Here is a 23,329-nt window from a genome sequence, read left to right as displayed (position 1 = left end):
TTAAAATTGGAATAGGAAAATATGGGGTTCCAACAAATCAGAATTAAGATTGAGGTGGTGTTCATACATTTACAAATTATAGTATTTTAAAACGACCATTACACTTTGATACAGGCATATAATACGGCAGTAGGCCTAGATAATTTTTTAAAACACAGCGTAGAAAGCAGCGGGGGTGGGTGGGGGGAGGTGGGTCAAGAAGGCATGTGCCCCCATTTTTTTTTATCCTGTAGCAGCATATATATATTATTTTTAATTATTATTACTTTTTTTTAATTTATTTATTTATATAGTGTGTGGGCCCACCTCCCCATTTTGTTTACACCTTCCTACGCCACTGTGGTATGATAGTGTCATAAGCCAGTGCAACAGACGGTTTTGTTCAATCATTTGGTGCACTCATCGACATTAATTGGATGCATATGTTTTGACAGCTAGTCCTACCTAAAACTTGAAAGTCTTGTTTTGGCTCGTGGAAACCACGCTACCGTTGATTCAGTGGCAGGGGAGTCTGGCTGGGCTTCCTGCCACATTCAGACACACATGGCTGAACACGCGTCTTTGAACTCCGTAATCACAGACATTATGACAAGTACAAATGTATAAAATCAGTTGGAAAAATGTATTTATTATTAGAAAACAAAATAAATAAAGTGGGACTTACTTCTTCTTTTTTATGTTTAAAAAGCCTTCAAACTTCACATATTAAATTAGGTCGTCAATTTCACCTATTAAATACGCAAACAACGTCACAACCACGTGTTTATGGTGTAAGACTTGTTTGGTGACCAGTATGACCAGAAAAGTATGATTAATAAAATAAAAACTGCACGCACTTTACTTCACTGGTTTAGCTTTGGGCACATACATATGTACATAATTAGCAAAAATTCGACTATCATGCCCATGGTATAAAGCACATGGAGTATTACTAAATAAGCAATAATTAAATAGATTAGTGTAAAAAGCATTCTAAGAATTTGGGTATTAAAACAATGTTATCTTTATACGGCGAAATTAGTTCCATGATTGTTTTGAGGGGTTTTCCAGGCAGCGTTCTTTCACCGCGGCAGGACGAAATGGACTCTTCCAAGAACAGCTCGCAATTTTACGTCTTGTGAGACGCCAAGTTCCAGCGGCCGTGGCACCAGTAAGCAATCTATAGACAAAAGGTAATCATACGTTTTTTTCATTGTTTTATTTCACAGTGTATTTTAGAAAGGAAAAAAAGTCAAGTTTTAATATTTTACTTAAGATTTATAGAATTTGAAGTAATATAATTTTATTATAAATTCCATTATTTTAAAGGTTTGTTTTTAAAGTTGCAAGTGTCACATAATTACATAATTTCTGCCATTTTTAAATGTAGGCTCTATTTGTGATAAATAATTACAAGTCAATTGATCTCACATTTGATCTTTGCATAATTAATTCAAGAATATTAAAATTGTCATTTGTTGTCACTTGGTGTAAACAGTGGTTTCCTTGAGGATCCTTAGCAAAAAATACAACATAAAATTTTCATCATTTATGCATTAAAATACTAGCTAGCTCTCTATCAATATAGAGAAGTAATTCAAATTCAGACTGTGATGTCATGTTTTAACCTTAAATTTATAAATATTAGTCACTGATATAGGATGCAGGGATGGGGGTGATCCAGTAGCACCAGCGATATATATTATATATATATATATATATATATATATATATATATATATATATATATATATATATTATATTATATTATATATATATAGAGGATAATAAACGAGTTACCAGTTATTATCAAAATTATGTCCCGAGTGAAATAATTTTCAGTTGTCACAAGCTTTAGCAAGTGACAAACGAAAATTATTTCACAAGGGACATAAATTTGATAATAACTGGTGCCGAGTTTGTTATTCTATTTATTACCTCAGCTATTTTTTCCCTAAAAGCCCTTATTTTCGACACACATGCACGTACATGTATAGAAACGATATAAACTACTTTACGCACTGTTCTGAGTATTGCCATAACTTTGTAATTTAATCACGTTAATAGATAATTTTATAAAAACAATAGTTATTTTTATTCTGGTACAAAATCTATAATGAATTGCATTAAAATGACATTTTGTTATATATTTAACACCAGAAACAGACAGCTGTAAACACAAACTCTTTAAACTACATGACGTCATTGTGTGTCTTTGCCAAATGATGATGATGTCATATTTAGTACCGACAAGGTCATTGGTTTATAAGCGTCAAATCATCCAATAGTATTGTTCGTTAGACCAATGCATGATAATTTCTCAGTGAGAAATTATGATTTTTATTTTCCCCATTATGAGTGTCTGCTGGAGTAATAAATGATATTATATTATATTATATTATATTATATTATATAAATTAAATTATATTATATTTATATATATGAAAACTTGTCTTAAATATAAATATAAATATGTATTTCTATATATATATATATATGCCTCCACTACCTTTTGGCACCTTCCTACGACTTTCTTAGTAAATATAATTATTTGGGTGTAATTTAGTTTTTGTGGGTGTTTATGTCAATGTATTCACTGTATTTCACACAAAAACAAGAACAAGAACAAGCATTGGTCTTAATGTAACTTTAAGACTGCACCTTTAAGTAGTAGGCCTATCTGGCTTTCCATGCCTAGATGTCAGTTTATTAACTATCTCTGCCAGTGTCAGTGAATATTTGTAATAAGTTATTTTAAAAATTAATAACCTTCTTCCATTGTTGTAAACATATGCCCATGGGAGTCTACAGAACTTATAAGAAGAAGGCAGCTTACAATGAGTCTACTTGTTCTATGTGAGATGCGCGGTCGATCTAGGATCGATCCCCATCGGTAACCCATTTGGCTATTTCTCATTCCAGCCAGTGCACCATGTCTGGTATATCAAAGGCCATTGTATGTGCTGTCCTGTCGGTGGGATGGTGCATATAAAAGATCCCCTGCTTCTAATGAAAAAATGTAGCGGGTTTCCTCTCTAAGACTGTCCAAATTATCAAATGTTTGACATCCAAGCCGGTGATTAATAAATCAATGTGCTCTAGTGGTGTTGTTAAACAAAACAAAACAAAACTTTTCAATTGTTGTAAACTTTTTACCATGGAAGTCTATATAACTTATAAGAAGAAGGCGGCTTGTAATATGTCTACTTGATCTCTGTGAAGTCATATTTTACAACACATCATATTTCTCTTTATTATACACCAGTGTAAGATATTGCTCATGTCATAGCAATCACTCAATATCTAACTAGTGTAATACTTAAAAAAATTTTTTTATTTAACTTTAAAAAAAAAATCATAATCATACAGTTAATACAATAACTTTACATAACAGATCCAATGTTTATAAATAAATATATGAATGTGAAATGTATACACAAAATACTAATAACAATATCAATACTAGTCCTGTCCTTAAACAGTCCTAAAAGCAGTATTCAAAATACAGAAGAAAAAAAAAAGGAAAAAGAAAAAAGTCCACCCCCACAACATATGGACATTATAAATTAAAAAGATCTATACAGTCGGACCTCGTTATCTCGATCTATGTAAACTCATTATCTCAGGCTAGTTTCATCTCAGTCCACAGTTACCTCAAATCTTGGACCATTTTGTTTGTTCCCTTCAACATCGAGATAACAACGTTTGACTGCATATATATAATTAATCCTTGAATAAATTGTGACATATAGACCAGAATTTTACAAACTTATCATAATTGCAACAAGAGAACGCCACGTGTTTTGTTACATTATAATATAGACTCAGCTCCTTTTGTATCCATGTAAAATCTGGGATGAGACACTTTAAAAACTAGTGTAATACTGACATGACGTGAGCATGACGTAGATCACTCACTGACCTAATTCGTAGAAAAATAATGTGTAGTAGGTCTCGATACCTGCTTACTGGATTTCGACTTGTTTGCAGTTGGTTTGTAATAAATAAAATACTAAACTTGCTTGCCTGTCATACCATTTTTATGAAACTCGTGGACAGTGCTTTCACTCGTGAAATACCAACACTGTTCACTAATTTCATAAAAATGGTATGACAGGCAAGCTCGTTTAGTATTCTATATGTAGCATATCAAAAGACCTGTCAGAGCCAGTAAGGGGTCATACACCCAACATTTGCCCATATGATATTTAAATGATGAATAAACACATTTACAATATTCCAGAATACTGAGTGTTTTCGTAAAATTTGTCAAGTCCAAAGTTGGGTTAAATGGAGATAACTGCATAAATTGCTTCTTTGATATAAAAGTACTCTACGAGGTTACATGGTTACACGTACAGTGGTTATCTCTAAATGGATTAGATCCTCTTAATATGGCTGATATAAACCATGTTTTTATCAAATTAACATTTGATGAAAAATACACTCTTCAATTAAGAAGCAGGACCTCCCAAAGTTGCTTATGGCCTTCTGTTTTCAATACTAATCAATATTTATGGTATGTCCCCATCCCTTTAATCTTAAAACAATGGTGATGGATCAAATTACACATGTAATCTGGCATGTCTGCCATTGTTAGTAAAGCTAATTTGCCATTTTAATCTTTAAACAATGGTGATGGATCAAATTACACATGTAATCTGGCATTTCTGCCATTGTTAGTAAAGCTAATTTGCCATTTTAAAAATACTTTGGTGGATGGAATCTGCATCTCTTTAAATAAGACATTCAAACCAGCATCATTTTAGTTTCTTATCTTGATTTATAACAGTCTGTATGAGCACACGTGCGTGTATGCACGTGTGCATGTGCGTGACTGTTAGCAACCCCTTGAGTAGGAAACGGAGCATATCTCAAAGCAAAATCTGATTTTTGTTTTGGCCAATCCCTCTAATATTTCGAATTCTTTGTTGTTGTTTCTCCATGCTACTGTAAATATGGAACTAATTTGTTGAATGAGTCAGACTGTGAGATGTGGTAGCAAGTAATACCAGGTCTCCCTAGCTTTTGTCTTATTCTACATATAGTCCTTATGTGGATATCCAGACACTGTCAAAGGTGTGTGGCACAGTCTTCCACCCATCAACACCTCCAGTAACATGACATAACATACTAACAGTCCTTATGTGCATGGGCGTATGACCCGGGGGGGGGGGGGGGGGGGGGGGGGCAGGTGGGAGCAATTGCCCCCCCCCCCCCCCCCCCCCCCCCCCCCCCCAATTCGGGCAAAACAGTGGGGAAAATTCGGACAGTTTTTAACTGGGTAAAATTTCGGGCAAATCAACCCCTCCAGCCCCCCTAAATCAAAGAGTCCCCATACGCCCATGCTTATGTGGATATCCAGACACTGTCAAAGGCATATGGCACAGTCTTTCACCCATCAACACTCCCAGTAACATGCCATCATATACCCCTGTGTCTTCTTTTTAACATGGATATGTTGACTAAGTAAAATAATTTTACTGAATAAATAAATTTACAATAAAACTTTTTTCCCATTGAAATTCTTCTGCTTCTGCCCATTCAATTTTATTGGATGCTCCCCCAGCATAGGCATCAGAAGTGGGGGAGGGATGCTGGGGGTGGGTGGGGGGTAGGGCATTGGCATAGGCATCAGAAGTGGGGGAGGGATGCTGGGGGGGGCATTGGCATAGGCATCAGAAGTATAAGAGGAGGCAGTGGCGCTGGCAAAAGGTGAATTAATAAAATAACTCCTGCTATTAATTCCATGTGAAAAATTATGATGATGGTACTGCCTAGGTGTGTGAAATCATAATTTATATGAAGAATTATGACCTGTGGTCAACTATAATATTTAATTCAAATGAATTATATTCGAAAATGCAGTATTGAATAAGGGTGAGTATTACCACCCACACAAACATGTACAGGCTGATTACCACCCACACATACATTTACATTACCACCCACATATACATTCACATTACCACCCTCGTATACATTCACATTACCACCCACATATACATTCACATTACCACCCACATATACATTACCACCCACGCATACATTTACATTACCACCCACACATACATTCACATTACCACCCACACATACATTCACATTACCACCCACACAAACATGTACAGGCTGATCCATGCATCCATCCATCCATCCATCCATCCACGCACCATCCATCCATCCATCCATCCATCCACCCATGCAGTTATTCATGCAGTTATCTTGCATGGATACTTCCATCTATCCATCCATCCATCCATCCATCTACCCATCCATCCATCCATCCATCCATGCAGTCATCTTGCATGTATGCTTCCATTTATCCATCCATCCATCCGTCTGTCCATCCATCCATCCATCCAAACACACAGACACACACAGACATACACATATAGACACACAGACATACACATGTAGTCTCTCTCTCTCTCACACACTCTCTCTCTCTCTCTCTCTCTCTCTCTCTCTCTCTCTCTCTCTCTCTCTCTCTCTCTCTCTCTCTCTCTCTCTCTCTCTCTGTCTCTGTCTGTCTTTCTCTTTCTCTCTGCATGTGTATGTGTGTCATACTCATACACATTGTTGTAGAAGAGATTTCCGTTCCACACCTAGAATCTATAACAGGTTTAGAACATAATGACCCAGTTTGTGCCAAGCAAAATGTCATACTAGGCATAAAAGTACACATGTTAGTAATTTTCATACACAATACTTTGTGAATGGCATTTATTATATTGTATTCACTGGATGCTGTACGTATTACATAAATACTGGGAAATAATATTCAGCATTTAATTTTAACACAGTTTTAATACTAATATAAAATGATTGGTATCTATACAATTTGTATCAATAGTTATTTCACAGTATTTGACATCCATATTAATCAAGCGGTGTTTGAAGGTTTTTTCTCTCTTTTGTTCTTTTTTTTTTTTTTTTTTTTTTTTTTGGGGGGGGGGGGGGGGAGGGAGTATTTGTTCTATAAGGTTAATGCTTGGGAAGGGGCCCCAATATTAGGAATAAGTTAAGTATCTCAAACACTTGCATGTAGTAGTATGTCTATTCAAGCATATTTGGGGTTGGATCTAGTGTAGTCAGTAGAGGACTCCTCTGAAGTGCTTATGTTGAAGGAACGAACCCACTAAGTGGACTTACTCTGATGGGACCGGCCTCGGTGGCGTCGTGGTTAGGCCACCGGTCTACAGGCTGATAGGTATTGGGTTCAGATCCCAGTCGAGGCATGGGATTTTTAATCCAGATACCGACTCCAAACCCTGAGTGAGTACTCCGCAAGGCTCAATGGGTAGGTGTAGACCACTTGCACCGACCAGTGATCCATAACTGGTTCAACAAAGGCCATGGTTTGTGCTATCCTGCCTGTGGGAAGCGCAAATAAAAGATCCCTTGCTGCTAATCGGAAGAGTAGCCCATGTAGTGGCGACAGCGGGTTTCCTCTCAAAATCTGTGTGGTCCTTAACCATATAACCGTAAATAAAATGTGTTGAGTGCGTCGTTAAATAAAACATTTCTTTCTTTACTCTGATGGGGAAAATACATATGAATCATCCCTTGCTGTTACTGGGAAAATGTGGTGGGTTTTCTCTGAAGACTATGTGTCAGAATTATAAATGTGTTTGACATCCTGTAGCTGATGATTAATTAATCATTATGCTCTAGTGGTGTCAATAAACAAAACAAACTTTAACTTTTTTCAGGAGATCTTATTGTAAAACATAGAGTTGATGTGATAGTAACTGGGAGCGTGTTTTGACAAATTTGCTATTGTTATGTTTTTTTATTTTTCATTTATTTTCTATGCCTATATCCACTTAAAGAAATAGTCAGACAAGAGTTGTGGACTGTTATACATATTTAACTATATTTTATGCACATATTGTTTAAGGTGAACAAGTACATTGCTATATAGAGAATAATACATGAGTGGTCGTTAGATACCATTTATCTCACAATGAGTTGTTTTAAAATGTATCTAACATGCAAAAGTGAGTTTTTAAATGAGTTGTGAGATAAATGGTATCTAACAGACATGAATGTATTATTCTATTTCTTACATATCCTCTAAAACCAGGTTTTAAGCAAATTTTAACATCTTTTTCGACTAAAAGTTATTTACAGCCATTGCACTTGTAGCTAACTTATGTATCACTGACCCATGATTGTCAGATTAACTATATATCACAATGTAATCAATTTCCATCGTGTAGTTTTTCATTGGATGTATGGCAGTGGTGACCTGGTCATCACCTAGGAGCAGCCAGTCATATGTCTTGAAATTATTAACACACGTACATGTGTAAACAACCATGTGTTATAAAAAATAACGCATGGTGTCCTCACCAAGAGGTGTGTGAGAAATTTATATAATTCATGTATAACAGTAAATGTGATAGCCATGATATGTTACGGCTGCAGCTATTTTTGTTCAGCATGATATTTAACACGTTAGGTGTTTTTTGGTTAACTACATCATTGGAACACACTGGTTAATTAATCATCAGCTATTGGATGTCAAACATTTGGTAAATTTGATAATTCTGACATATAGTCATCAGAGGAAACCCGCTACATTTTTTCATCAGCAGCAATTAAGGGATCTTTTATATTCACTTCCCCACAGACAAAAAAAGCACATACCATGGCCTTTGACCAGTTGTGGTGCACAGATTGGAATGAGAAAAAAAAACAAATCAGTTGAATGGATCCACTGAGGTGGATCGATCCTGTGATGCAAGCACCTCAGGCGAGCGCTCAACCGACTGAGCTAAATCCCGCTCACCATTTCATCAGATGTTGAAGAACATTGAACAGTGTGGGTTACTGGTCTGACAGGATTCATACGGGTCATGGAAATACTGTGAAGTCAGGAATTTGCAAATGTCATTTTCCAGACAAGGATGGTCATGGAATATTTTAGCTGCATCATGAAAATAAAACCTGGTTGAAAAAAAAAAATTCCCATTTGAAAAAACACAAGATGACGTGGACATTTTGAATCAAAATATTGAAATGTTATCAGATTATATTGATGAATGCTGAAAAATTCTAAAAGGTCATGGAAAATGCCTTTAAAACATCATGGCCAGCCATGAAATGTGGTTCATAACAAAATGTATGCACTCTGATGATGTCTAGCGTTAGCAGATTTGTGATATTACAGAACAGACCTGCTGGAATAAAATGCTGCAGTGTTTTGCAGTAACACCTTCTCCAGTAAGCCATGAAGAAGTTTATAATCTATGTCCAACAGTTTCCGGTGGAATGTGATTGATGAGTCAACAAAAACATCTGTAGAATCCACCATGCAATTACCAGGAGCAGTGTAAACTGATTTATATGAAATGGTTGTAAGAAAACACCATGTCTCTTGAAAAAACTAGTTTGGAAATTGTGACTTGACTCTTCCTTTTTTTTCTCTCTATTTTATGGCATGTTCTATCAACATCTGTCTATTTCCTCACAACACATTTTAATTTTTCTTATTCCCCAAGATCAGCCTGTATATTATATGTAAATATAACCTGAGTTTGGAACAGTGTATTTGTGTCACTTCAGTTTACCTTTCATTTCATTTAAACTTATTTTCGTGTTTATATATCCAATTACAGTTCAAGCACACTGTCCTGGGCACATACCTCAGCTATCTGGACTGTCTGTCCACAACAGTGGGTTAGTTGTTAGTGGTTAGTGAGAAAGAAAAGGGTGTAGTGGTCTTACACCTACCCAATGAGTCGTTAAAACGTGCTGTGGGTGGGAGCAGGTACCGGGTTGTGAACCCAGTACCTACCAGTCTTATGTCCGATGGCTTAACCAGACACCACCGAGGCCAGTTTCAATTAACCAAGACTGTGGTATTACCAACTGATGGGGATATTAAACTTTAAAAAAAAAAAACCCAACAAAACATTAATCAAGGCTCCCCACTCCCCAACATTTGCATTGCCAACTGATCTGGGAATAAGAAACTTAAAAAAAGAAGAAAAAAAAAGAAGAAAAAGTCTTGTCAACACTATCAGGAAGTAAAACCACTCTTAGCTCTTCCTTTTGCATTCACAGTTTTAATTCAGAAGGTTGCTTTGCACCCTATCTGTTTACCCTGTACAGGCCAGAGTACTGGTTGTTTTCTCACTACCTATGTGATGTTCCTTCTTAGTGTGGTTTTTAATGTTAAATTGATGTTGTTCTTATTTGTCAAGCTGTTGGTATGTGTTGGTGCTGTGGGTATGTGTTGGTGCTGTGGGTATGTGTTGGTGCAGTTGGTATGTGTTGGTGCTGTTGGTATGTGTTGGTGCTGTTGGTATGTGTTGGTGCTGTGGGTATGTGTTGGTGCTGTTGGTATGTGTTGGTACTGTTGGTATGTGTTGGTGCTGTGGGTATGTGTTGGTGCTGTTGGTATGTGTTGGTACTGTGGGTATGTATCCAATGTATAAGCCCTATACTAGTATTGCATGGTTTCGTTTCACCCCTTTCAGGTTGCTGTCTGTGGGATGATGCATATAAAAGATCCCTTGCTGCTAATCGAAAAGAGTAGCCCATGAAGTGGCGACAGCCGGTTTCCTCTCTCAATATCTGTGTGGTCCTTAACCATATGTCCAACGCCATATGAATGAATGAATGAATCTTTAATGACACCCCAGCACAAAAATACACATCGGCTATTGGGTGTCACAAATGGAATATAACCATAAATAAAATGTGTTGAGTGCGTCATTAAATAAAACATTTCATTCATTTCCCTTTCAGGTTGACGCACACACATACATATCTGTGCTGTCTTTCAAGGTCAGGGGTTAATAGTTATTGTTAGTGGTTAGTGGTTAATGAGAGGGAAGTCAGAGTATTAGTTTTACACCTCCAAATTAAGCTCTTAAAACTGGCTTTGAGTTGAAGCTGGATCCTAGCACCGACATAGCAACTCTAAGGTCAATGACTTACGGTAAGCACAATGCCAGCTGAGGACAGTTGTAGGTCAGCTATAACTGTTAGTATATGATGAGGTACATGCATGCGCCATTCACCTGAATATGTTAGTTACAAATAGTGCATACCACAAATGACATGCATATGCTACACATACAGTGGGATATCCTCAGTAAACCAGAATTACCTCATAGCCAGATGTTTTTCATGGGCCCTTTTCAAATGTCAGTACAGAATTCAGAACAGAATCTATCAAAACAACATATTCCTTAAAAATGGATGTTTGACTTGGATCCAGTTTAGAGGGATTTATATAGCAATTGTCTTGGAATATGTTGTTTTCTGTTTGAGAAAAATGCCTATCAAATTAAAAAGATCCTTTGGTGCTATGAGTATGAGTATGAGTATGGGCATGGGCATGGGCGTGGGCGTGGGAATGGGTATGAGTATGAGTATTGGTGTGGGTGTGGGTGTGGGTGTGGGTGTGGGTATGGGTATGAGTAGCCTATGTGGCAGCTGGTTTCTTCTCTCATTAAAGCAAGAATTTCAATAACCATGTTAAACACCAAATAATCATAGTTTATAACATAACTAGATGTCATTAAAGGGTTATTTCAGAGTCTGTAGCCATTTTGAAAGGTTTTTAGAAAATAAAATATATAAATAAAATATAAAATTACAATTTATTTGCTCTTTTTTTTTTGAGGGGGAGGGGCTTAGAATATGATTACCGATAGCTCTATAACCAATGCATTTCTGGACTTCATAGTATCTCAGTATTGATTTGTGTCTAAAATAATTTCAATAGCCAAACAAAATTTAAAATAATTTGATCAAATGTAATTCCAAATGCATTTATCTGTATAATGCTTTATATTTACAACATGTTAAGGAAAGATAATATTTAAAAAACAAACAAACAGAAAAAAGCAGGATGTGTGATTATTTTGTTGGGGGGAACAAACACAAGTCTTGCTACAACTAAAACCTCAGGATAGTTCCTCTAAAGAAACATTCCTATCTTGTCCTTGTTAGTTATGTACACAAATATGCAAAATGTGGGTCACTTATGGTAGTACTAAACCAAATAACTTCCGGCTGGGTCAAGGTTCGAGGTGCACCCACCTTTTGATAGAGAAGTTAACACCACAAGTCCTGAGATTGGTGATAAATGTGTGTGTGTTGCTTGTAAAAAAAAGAAGAAGTTTCATCTGGGCAAAATACGTATGCAATTTTATTTCATCTTTATGTGGAACTAGGTTAGTCACAGATGCTACTCATTATATCTGAAATGAGCTGCTTGACCCCAAATGTTTTCTAATTCACTTTAACGGTGGGGGGTGGTAGTATTTATATTTGTGGAGTTTATGTTGATTGATACGCTGCAGGTAGGAGGTTTAGCCACATATGTTACTATTGTTGTCTATGGGATTTGATTTAGTAGTATACACCCTTATGTGTTATTTAGTTGTACAAAATGTTATTATCAGCCTGATTAATCATCTGGAATTTGATGAACATAATTAGGATAATATGATGTCAAAAATGAGGTAAAATATTTGTGATATGCTTTTTCTTGCTGAGTTGTTGATTTGAATATAGTCTTTCTGTTAGTCTTCCTAATACAGAATGGAAGAAAAGAAGGAAATGTTTTATTTAACAATACACTCAACACATTTTATTTACGGTTATATGGTGTCGGACATACAGTTAAGGTCCACACAAAAATTGAAAGAGGAAACCCACTGTCGCCACTTCATGAGCTTTTCGATTAGCAGCAAGGGATCTTTTATATGCACCATCCCACTGACAGGATAACACATACCATGGCCTTTGATATACCAGTCATGGTGCACTGGCTGGAGCGATGGGCCCACCGACGTGGATCGATCTCAGACCGATGGCACATCAAGCAAACGTTTTACCACTGGCCTACGTTCCGCCCCAACACAGAATGAAGACTCGTATGAAAAGACTGATGTACATAATATTGTGGTTTATGTGCATGTTGTGGACATCTGCCAAAGTACTTGATAGACAAGAAATGTGACCTCAGAGGATTGTGCTTGGTATTCCAAACAGTACATGATGGTGCATAGATGTATCGTCTTGACTACTTGTATAAACAGCTACTGAAGTAACAAACAAACAACCTGTCATGGACGGAGGAGCCGAGACCAAGGCCGGCTCTTGTGCCCATGACAGGTGTTCTCTACAACAGCTTGTTCTGAATGTGCAAGTAAAACCCTATGACCTGACCTGACCTGACAAACAAACAAAGCACATGTGATTTTGTCTTTTGAACATTAATCTTGTGACAACAGACATGTATACATTATACAGGCTTATTCATATTATATATCATATCATTGATATATATCATTGATATGCATATAAACTTAAGTACAAATAAAATACAGGTATGAAGGCTTCCAGAAGTAAATCTCAATGACAAAACCATTAATTTATTCACAATTTGTATCTCTGTCCAAGGCAACCTAAAGGATATGTTGACATGGCCGTTATTGATCACAGGAATCACTGTTAGGTGCTTTGTCTATAGGAGGACTGCCACTCCACATCATACTTTGTAGGACTACCTTGCTCCAGGATAATACATCCTAATATTGTAGGAGGACTGCTAATCCCAGGACAGTACATCCTATTGTGTAGGAGGACTACCTCTCCCAGGACACTTTATCCTTTGTAGGAGGGCAGTCACTCCCCAGGACAGTGTATCCTTGGTAGGAGGACTGTGACTCCCCAAGACTGTCCATTCTTGGTAGGAGAACTGTCACTCCCCAAGATAGTGCATCCTTTGTAGGAGGGCTGTCACTCCCCAAGACAGTGCATCCTTGGTAGGAGAACTGTCACTCCCCAAGACAGTGCATCCTTTGTAGGAGGGCTGTCACTCCCCAAGACAGTGCATCCTTGGTAGGAGGACTGTCACTCCCCAGGACAGTGTATCCTTTGTAGGAGGGCTGTCACTCCCCAGGACAGTGCATCCTTTGTAGGATGGCTGTCACTCCCCAGGACAGTGTATCTTTTGTAGGAGGACGGTCACTCCCCAGGACAGTGTATTCTTTGTAGGACTGACACTCCCCAAGACAGTGTATCCTTTGTAGGAGGACTGTCACTCCCCAGGACAGTGTATCCTTTGTAGGAGGGCTGCCACTCCCAGGACAGTGTATCCTTTGTAGGAGGGCAGCCACTCCCCAGGATAGTACGTACTTTGTAGGAGGGTTGCCACTCCCCAGGATAGTACATACTTTGTAGGAGGGCTGCCACTCCCCAGGATAGTACATACTTTGTAGGAGGGCTGCCACTCCAAAGGATAGTACATACTTTGTAGGAGGGCTGCCACTCCCCAGGATAGTACATACTTTGTAGGAGGGCTGCCACTCCCCAGGATAGTACGTACTTTGTAGGAGGGCTGCCACTCCCCAGGATAGTACATACTTTGTAGGAGGGCAGCCACTCCCCAGGATAGTACATAATTTGTAGGAGGGCAACCACTCCCCAGGATAGTACGTACTTTGTAGGAGGGCTGCCACTTCCCAGGACAGTACATCGCTTTGTTATGCGATTTTATAAACTATCAATGTCAGCAAACTGAGGACATTCTCTGTAAGCTTATCTGAATTGAGGCTGGATAATTTCAAGTAACACTGTCAGGTTTTTGAGAATCAGCATGTGATTACCTGGTACATCTTGGTCTTTTATCTAGACTAAATTATCCAAAATCTGCTGAGTATGTTTGACTTTATCTCAGCATTTGATGGAATTCTCTCTTGTTGCACATGCTGCATGCACATGAGTGAGATTCATTATCAATGATCAGGGCAGAAGCCGAAGTGACTTCTTTTACTTAGTGACTGCCTTCCCAGTGTATTCTCTTACCATTATAGTGTCAGTGTATTCTCTTACCATTATAGTGACTGCTGTCAGTGTATTCTCTTACCATTATAGTGACTTCTGTCAGTGTATTCTCTTACCATTATAGTGATGTCTGTCAGTGTATTCTCTTACCATTATAGTGACTGTTGTACCAGTGTATTCTCTCACCATTATAGTGACTGCTGTCAGTGTATTCTCTTACTATTATAGTGACGTCTGTCAGTGTATTCTCTTACTATTATAGTGACGTCTGTCAGTGTATTCTCTTACCATTATAGTGATGTCTGTCAGTGTATTCTCTTACCATTACAGTGACTTCTGTCAGTGTATTCTCTTACCATTATAGTGACTGTTGTACCAGTGTATTCTCTCACCATTATAGTGACTTCTGTCAGTGTATTCTCTCACCATTATAGTGACTTCTGTCAGTGTATTCTCTCACCATTATAGTGACGTCTGTCAGTGTATTCTCTCACCATTATAGTGACTTCTGTCAGTGTATTCTCTCACCATTATAGTGACTTCTGTCAGTGTATTCTCTCACCATTATAGTGACTTCTGTCAGTGTATTCTCTTACCATTATAGTGACTTCTGTCAGTGTATTCTCTTACCATTATAGTGACGTCTGTCAGTGTATTCTCTTACCATTACAGTGACTGTTGTCAGTGTATTCTCTTACCATTATAGTGACTGCTGTCAGTGTATTCTCTTACCATTACAGTGACTGTTGTCAGTGTATTCTCTTACCATTACAGTGACTTCTGTCAGTGTATTCTCTTACCATTACAGTGACTGCTGTCAGTGTATTCTCTTACCTTTATAGAGACTTCTGTCAGTGTATTCTCTCACCATTACAGTGACTTATGTCAATGTATTCTCTTACCATTATAGTGACTTCTGTCAGTGTATTCTCTTACCATAATAGTGACTTCTGTCAGTGTATTCTCTTACCATTACAGTGACTTCTGTCAGTGTATTCTCTTACCATTACAGTGACTTCTGTCAATGTATTCTCTTACTATTATAGTGACATCTGTCAGTGTATTCTCTTACCTTTATAGCGATTTATGTCAGTGTATTTTCTTACCATTATAGTGACTGTTGTACCAGTGTATTCTCTTACCATTACAGTGACTTCTGTCAGTGTATTCTCTTACCTTTATAGCGACTTATGTCAGTGTATTTTCTTACCATTATAGTGACTGTTGTACCAGTGTATTCTCTTACCATTATAGTGACTTCTGTCAGTGTATTCTCTTACCATTATAGCGACTTATGTCAGTGTATTCTCTTACCATTATAGTGACTGCCATCAGTGTATTCTCTTACCATTACAGTGACTTCTGTCAGTGTATTCTCTTACCATTATAGTGACTTCTGTCAGTGTATTCTCTTACCATTATAGTGACTGCCATCAGTGTATTCTCTTACCATTACAGTGACTTCTGTCAGTGTATTCTGTTACCATTACAGTGACTTCTGTCAGTGTATTCTCTTACCATTATAGTGACTGCCATCAGTGTATTCTCTTACCATTGTAGTGACTTCTGTCAGTGTATTCTCTTACCTTTATAGTGACTGCCATCAGTGTATTCTCTTACCATTACAGTGACTTCTGTCAGTGTATTCTCTTACCATTATAGTGACTGCCATCAGTGTATTCTCTTACCATTACAGTGACTTCTGTCAGTGTATTCTCTTACCATTATAGTGACTGCCATCAGTGTATTCTCTTACCATTACAGTGACTTCTGTCAGTGTATTCTCTTACCATTGTAGTGACTTCTGTCATTGTATTCTCTTACCTTTATAGTGACTTCTTTCAGTGTATTCTCTTACCATTATAGTGACTGCTGTCATTGTATTCTCTTACCTTTATAGTGACTGCCATCAGTGTATTCTCTTACCATTATAGTGACTGCTGTCAGTGTATTCTTTTACCTTTATAGTGACTGCTGTCAGTGTATTCTCTTACCTTTATAGAGACTGCTGTCAGTGTATTCTTTTACCTTTATAGTGACATCTGTCAGTGTATTCTCTTTCCATTATAGTGACTGCTGTCATTGTATTCTCTTACCTTTATAGTGACTGCTGTCAGTGTATTCTCTTACCTTTATAGTGACTTCTTTCAGTGTATTCCCTTACCATTATAGAGACTGCTATCAGTGTATTCTCTTACCTTTATAGAGACTGCTGTCAGTGTATTCTTTTACCTTTATAGTGACGTCTGTCAGTGTATTCTCTTACCTTTATAGTGACTTCTGTCAGTGTATTCTCTTACCATAATAGTGACTTCTGTCTAAATGTGTATGTATATATTAGAACCAGGTTAAATAGTGTCGTTGTTTGGTTATTAGCAACCATATTGGTCTATTGTTTTGAATGTGTATTTTTTAATTATCCAACATAACTGGCATTAATACTAGTACCTCAACAGATTATAGCTATTCCGAAAATGGTATGGGATAAGGGTGGTAGATGCCAACACTATTTTATTATGTTTGTTGGGTTTAGTAGAATCATTTTCAGTGGAAGTACCAGCAACTGGTTTTGTTTTAGAGCTAGTGATATTTGACATTATTACCTATGAGGAACAGCATAACAGATTTATATTTATCATACAATTATCGTCTTTGTCATAACATAATCATATGTCCTCTTAGGTTTGTTGTTCAGTGATTGGCTGTAATAAAAGTACACCTCTTTCTGATTGGCTGACACATTCCACAGTCTTCACTGAGGCTATCCAAAATGATGTCATTTCCATGTTTTTTTAAATCACAGTGCCACATATCCATACATATTTGAATATCAAGTAATGGATAACTGAAGTTAAGTATAAAGTTTATAAAAAGACTGAATGAATGAATGAATGTTTAACGACACCCCAGCACAAAAATACACATCAGCTATTATTATAAAGAGGTTGTTATTAATATGATGTCACTTTTGAATGGGTTGTGATTAGGTTTTCTGCAATGAATGCCAATTACTCTGGAGACACAGAAAGGTTGTTAGTTTGTAGACATTGACTGCACTGTATATTTACTAATTTAGCAGAATAATTCTATGGTAATATACAGACTATTACATTTGTGTCCATGACAGATGAATTTTATCACACTCATGCCTAAATTATCACATTTGCCAAGCGAAATAATTTAGGCACTCATGTTGTAAAAACAGTGTTGCACAATATCTGTTATAGACACTGATATTATATCCTCTGTTTATTTGTGATTATTTTCAGTCTGTCATGAAGCAGTGGTGGCTATGTCTGGTTCTGGCCAGTCTCATCCTCGTCTCAGAGGCAAGAACTGTAAGTAGTCATCCATCCATCTGTCAAATCTGCCTGTCTGTCCATCCATCCTTTAGTCCAACCAACCAACTGTCCATCCATCCATCTGTCAAGTCTGTCTGTCTGTCCATTCATCTATTAGTCCAACCAACCAACTGTCCATCCATCCATCTGTCTATCTATATGTCTGTGGTGCTGTTCAACCAACCATCCATCAAGCATCTGTCCATCCATGTAACCAAAACAAATTTGTTTTGTTTAATGACACCACTAGAGCATATTGATTAATTAATCAACGGCTATTGGATGTCAAACATTTGGTAATTCTGACACATAGTCAGCAGAGAAAAGCTGCTGCATTTATCTTAATGCAGCAAGGGATCTTTTATATTCACTTTCCCACTGACAGGAAAGCACATACCACAGCCTTTGACCAGATGTGGTGCACTGGTTGGAACAAGAAAAAACCCAATCAGTTGAATGGATCCACCGAGGTGGTTTGATCCTGCGACAGAAGCACCTCAAGCGAGCACTCAACCGACTGAGCTAAATCTCATCCCCCATCCATCCATTCATCCATGAATGAATGAATGAATGAATGAAAGAATGAATGATCCATCCATTTATCTGTCCATCATCCATCCATCTAGGTTGCACTGTATTTACAAGTGTGTGTCTGTGTGTAGAAACCCCCCAGATATTACCAAGTATATATCCACCATCCATCCATTCTTTCATTCATCCATCCATCCATCCATCCATCTAACCAACTGTCTCTTCATTTGTCAATCCATCCATTCATCTTTCCACTGTATGCTGTATTTACAAGTGTGTGTATCTGTGTGTGTGTGTATGTGTCTGTGTGTGTCTATATATGTGTGTGTGTCAGTGTGTGTGTGTGTGTGTGTGCGTGTGCGTGTGCACACACACACACACATACTGACACACACACATATAGACACACACACACACATAGACACACACACAGACACAGATACACACAGATACACACACTTGTGTGTTTGTTTTCTTGTAGAAGACAAATTAACATATATTGCCAAGTATATTGTTCTAATGCATACATGTGTGTTATTTTGTTATTGTCAAATTCATTCTCATGTTTATCTAATCCATATTTACCTCCTGGTATCTGTGTACAACCTACATGTAAATAAATACAGCTTCAGTGATTCATGTCATTCCTTCTAGCCAGTAAGCATACAAATATTATCAGTGCTCAGCACTACTACTAATAATAATCTAAGTGTGTTTGATTCTTGTTTTACTTCTAACCAGCTAGTGCCCCGGGTTGGGTCACTGGCCTCCAGAGGCCGAACCCGGGGTGGTCATGCTCGAAACCTTAGTGGTATAGGAGCATGTTAAAAACATTATGTCTAACCAGCTAAGATTGTAGCATGTTATCCTGGTCACAAACCTCAACTGGTTGGCTGATTTCTATTATTAACAGCCACAAATCTTCCATACGAGTACACGTATATATTTTGTAAAATACAAGGAGGCACATACCATGGCCTTTGCTGTGTAAATCATAAGCAGTGAAATTGTACCTTAGTACATACATGTGTATACATTGTTAGCCAATAACCTTTAACACCATGCAGTTTCTTCTTACAAAAACATATATTTGCATGTTAATGTCAATGGGATATGACTGCATACAGTACATTGATCACTTGAAGTGTGAATGGTTGTAGGATCAAATCACTGTTGTGGAGATTTATTTGGGTTTGTCTTGTCCAATTCTTCATGACTGGTATTTAAAAAGCCCTGGTATGTGTCATCTTGTGAAAAGAAAACCCCCATATATACTCACGGAAAAAAGTTCCTGTGCATCATTAAAATTTTAGTAGGATGTATATTTTTAAAATTAAAAAATATTGTGATTTACAGTACTATTTATCTGTTAAAAGTACGGTGATCCTCTCCTGCCTTCTGAACCTGAAGTACTGTTTACACAATGTTTGGTGCGCCGTCAGCGATGATGTAACAGAACAACGTACTGATGTACGGTCATGGTCGTACTTTGTTATCACCTAATCGGTTGCGTTCAGTTCTTCCACTGATTGGCCTTAACTTAGAGATGCATTAGGATGTTAAACATATTATTTCCAAATGATTCCATATGTGCACCTGCTTAATACTGACGATTTGCTGACGTGGCGTCACGTGTCAACTCCCTAAACATGGAAGATACCTAGTACCCCTAAACTGTCAAGAACATCTCCACAGATATTGCATAGTGTTCTGATGAACACCAATGAATACCGAAATTACTAGCAACAGCGTTTGTGCCGTTCTAACCTCAATCATACCCATCGTTCGAAGGAGTCCATATTCTGGGAGGCGTGGCATCACACTGACGACGATCAGATACCAACAAAAATATTTTTCTGAGTGATGAGAATCCATACAATAGTTTTAAAGTCCAATGATAAGAAAAATGACGTCAAACAGGAGCACGTGACCAAGAATGCTAGTAATGCAACGTGTGATCACAAAGTATGAATAGTTTGTGCAATTGACAGGACATCGCTGGAATATCGATGGGAGTGATTACACGTTCAGTTACTGAAATTTTTATAACCAGATTTCAAGTAAATTATATTCTATATGCAATCATTTGGTGCACAGGAACTTTTTTCCGCGAGTATATATGACCCATTACTGCTAACTGTTAGCAACAGGTTTTTATTTCACTCTATTGTCTCATCATATTAATTAAAATTACCATACGTTATAGCAATCCTTCACATAATGATCATCACTTGAAAATGAAGCGATTGTGTACATGCAATAGCATTTCTTGGGCAACATAGGATATTTTGAGCTATTGCAAGGCCCTTACAATGTACAACATGTGTTTATTTTGGAATTCCAAATTGGAATCCTGCCTTTCATCAAATGATGTATGGCCATTAATCAATGATGCCATAGGGAATCTGTTGCATAAACTCCAAGTGGATGATGGCCAAAAGATAGCTAATAACCACAGTTTAAAATGTGCTGGTGTTATTAAAAGAACATTCCCTTTCATGTTAGTAAATAACAGTAGATAGTTAAATAGTTGTTATCTGCATAAAATATGAAGAAATTAAATATACTGAAACAAAAGAGAAACATGACAGGGCCGTAGCTAGGAATTTTTTATTTTTTTGGGGGGGGGGGGGGGGGGGGGGGGGGTCAACTGAGTAGTTAATAGTCTAAAACTCCTTTTTTTAAAGTTTCTATAATGGTTTCCGAAAAATTTTCCCCCATGCTAGTTACGGCCCTGTTATAGCATACCATACAAAAACATACTGCATTTTAAAGCATTCCAGTTGGTAGATAAAGTGTTGCATGGATGCTGGCATGAATTTGCGCACACCTAGTGCTGATTCATCCAAGATGGTGCACATTCATGGTACGTTTATACCAAACATGAAATGCGTGTGTGGAAGGTCATGCATCCATCATTGTCACATTCATATGGGTGTATGCAGATTATTCATAGCTTTTAGAAAAACGCATAGAAATTTGCATACGGCAGTGATTAGAGAATGTCAAGACTTCTGAATAACAACAGTGATGGAAATCTATATTGTTTCGGTGTCATGTTATTTATACCTAAAGAGGGGTGAGATGTAGCCCAGTGTTAAAGTGCTTGCTTGATAAGCAGTCAGTCAGTGGACCCATTGGACTATTTCTCACACCACAAATGGTATGTCAAAGGCCGTGGTATGTGCTATCCTGTCTATGGGATGATGTATATAAAAAATCGCTTGCTACAAATGTAGTGGGTTTCCTCTCTAAGACTATATGTAAAAATTACCAAATGTTTGACATCCAATAGCCAATTAATAAATCAGTGTGCTCTAGTGGTGTCGTTAAACAAGACAAATAAACTTTATACTCAAAGAAAAACTGTAACCTAAGATTGTTGTTCATCAACCTCTTAATTCAATGCCAGAGCAAATTTAGTCTTCAAGTTTCTTTTTATTTCAGTATACTAATTACAGTATGTTCTTTGTTAAACTGATTTCTAATTGACTTGATAATTTTGATTTTGTTTTGTGTGTGTCAAGTTGAATGTTTTAACTGATGATTTCCAGACTGAGATGGAGGAGGATGGAACTGAGGAAGAGGATTATCCCGAGATAGAACAAAGACCTGTTGTAACAGGTGACAGTGTACTTTTAGTGCTTTATTCTTTATTATCCCACTGACACTTCTCCTTTCTGTTCGTTGAATTCCATCTCATTTCTTCCCAATCTGGCAGCTCCTCCTAGCTGTCAACTTCTTTCACTGTCCACCTCCACATCCCAGTCCTTGTCTCTCCAACCATGACAGGTGCTTGTCTCCTGTGGCTATCTGTCACACACCTGCCCATTTACCATCAAATAGCTGTGGGCTTAGTCTGACCAATTCTTGTACTATGCACCTCCACATCCCAGTCCTTGTCTCTCCAACCATGACAGGTGCTTGTCTCCTGTGGCTATCTGTCACACACCTGCCCATTTCCCATCAAATAGCTGTGGGCTTAGTCTGACCAATTCTTGTACTGTGCACCTCCATATCCCAGTCCTTGTCTCTCCAACCATAACAGGTGCTTGTCTCTTGTGACTATCTGTCACACACCTGCCCATTTCCCATCAAATAGCTGTGGGCTTAGTCTGACCAATTCAGAGATAAGAGTGTTCAGTAGTGAAGTTTTATTACATACGTAAATAAATAGAGTGTTTTTTGGTATCATTAATATTATCATTTATATGATAAAGAGATTATTACCCTCATGTATTTCGGTATCATTAATATCATATATTAGGAATAAAAATTGTATTATGCAAGCCTCTGGTAAGCATAATACATTATTTTTATTCCTAATATATGATATTAACGATGCCGAAACACATGAGGGTAATAATCTCTTTATCATATAAACTCAAGCTTAATACAACATGTTTTTGTAAACTGTACATGCAACATTAATTCCAGTCCGCCATTACTAGATATTCAAATGACGTAAGAATATGTGGTGCAGTGTATTTTTGAATGGAAATTACGTCAAACTCAAACGACGTCATTTTGGATGTCCTTACATCAAAATAAATTAGGACTTAACGTTTTTTGTTTTCTGAACATTGGACAGCTTTCAGTGTAAAATTACCATTGAAATGTTTTTATTTGATGACTATAAATGCATACGTCAATTATGGAGTGTC

At 37.4% G+C, this 23,329-nt stretch overlaps 1 protein-coding gene across 1 annotated transcript in view; it reads left to right on the top strand.

Moving 5' to 3' along the window:
• Window positions 1–1,086: 1,086 nt before the first annotated feature.
• Window positions 1,087–23,329, top strand: part of LOC121378537 (SPARC-like) — a 40,525-nt gene continuing 18,282 nt past the window's right edge. Inside the window, exons 1-3 of the mRNA XM_041506754.1 lie at window positions 1,087–1,172; window positions 18,063–18,131; window positions 22,220–22,289. Of these exons, the coding sequence (XP_041362688.1) occupies window positions 18,069–18,131; window positions 22,220–22,289 (133 nt within the window). The 5' untranslated portion in view covers window positions 1,087–1,172; window positions 18,063–18,068. The remainder of the gene's footprint in view (window positions 1,173–18,062; window positions 18,132–22,219; window positions 22,290–23,329) is intronic.

Source organism: Gigantopelta aegis, chromosome 8 (assembly GCF_016097555.1).
Source record: "Gigantopelta aegis isolate Gae_Host chromosome 8, Gae_host_genome, whole genome shotgun sequence".
NCBI lineage: Eukaryota > Metazoa > Mollusca > Gastropoda > Neomphalida > Peltospiridae > Gigantopelta > Gigantopelta aegis.
This window is presented reverse-complemented; position numbering and strand designations above follow the sequence as displayed.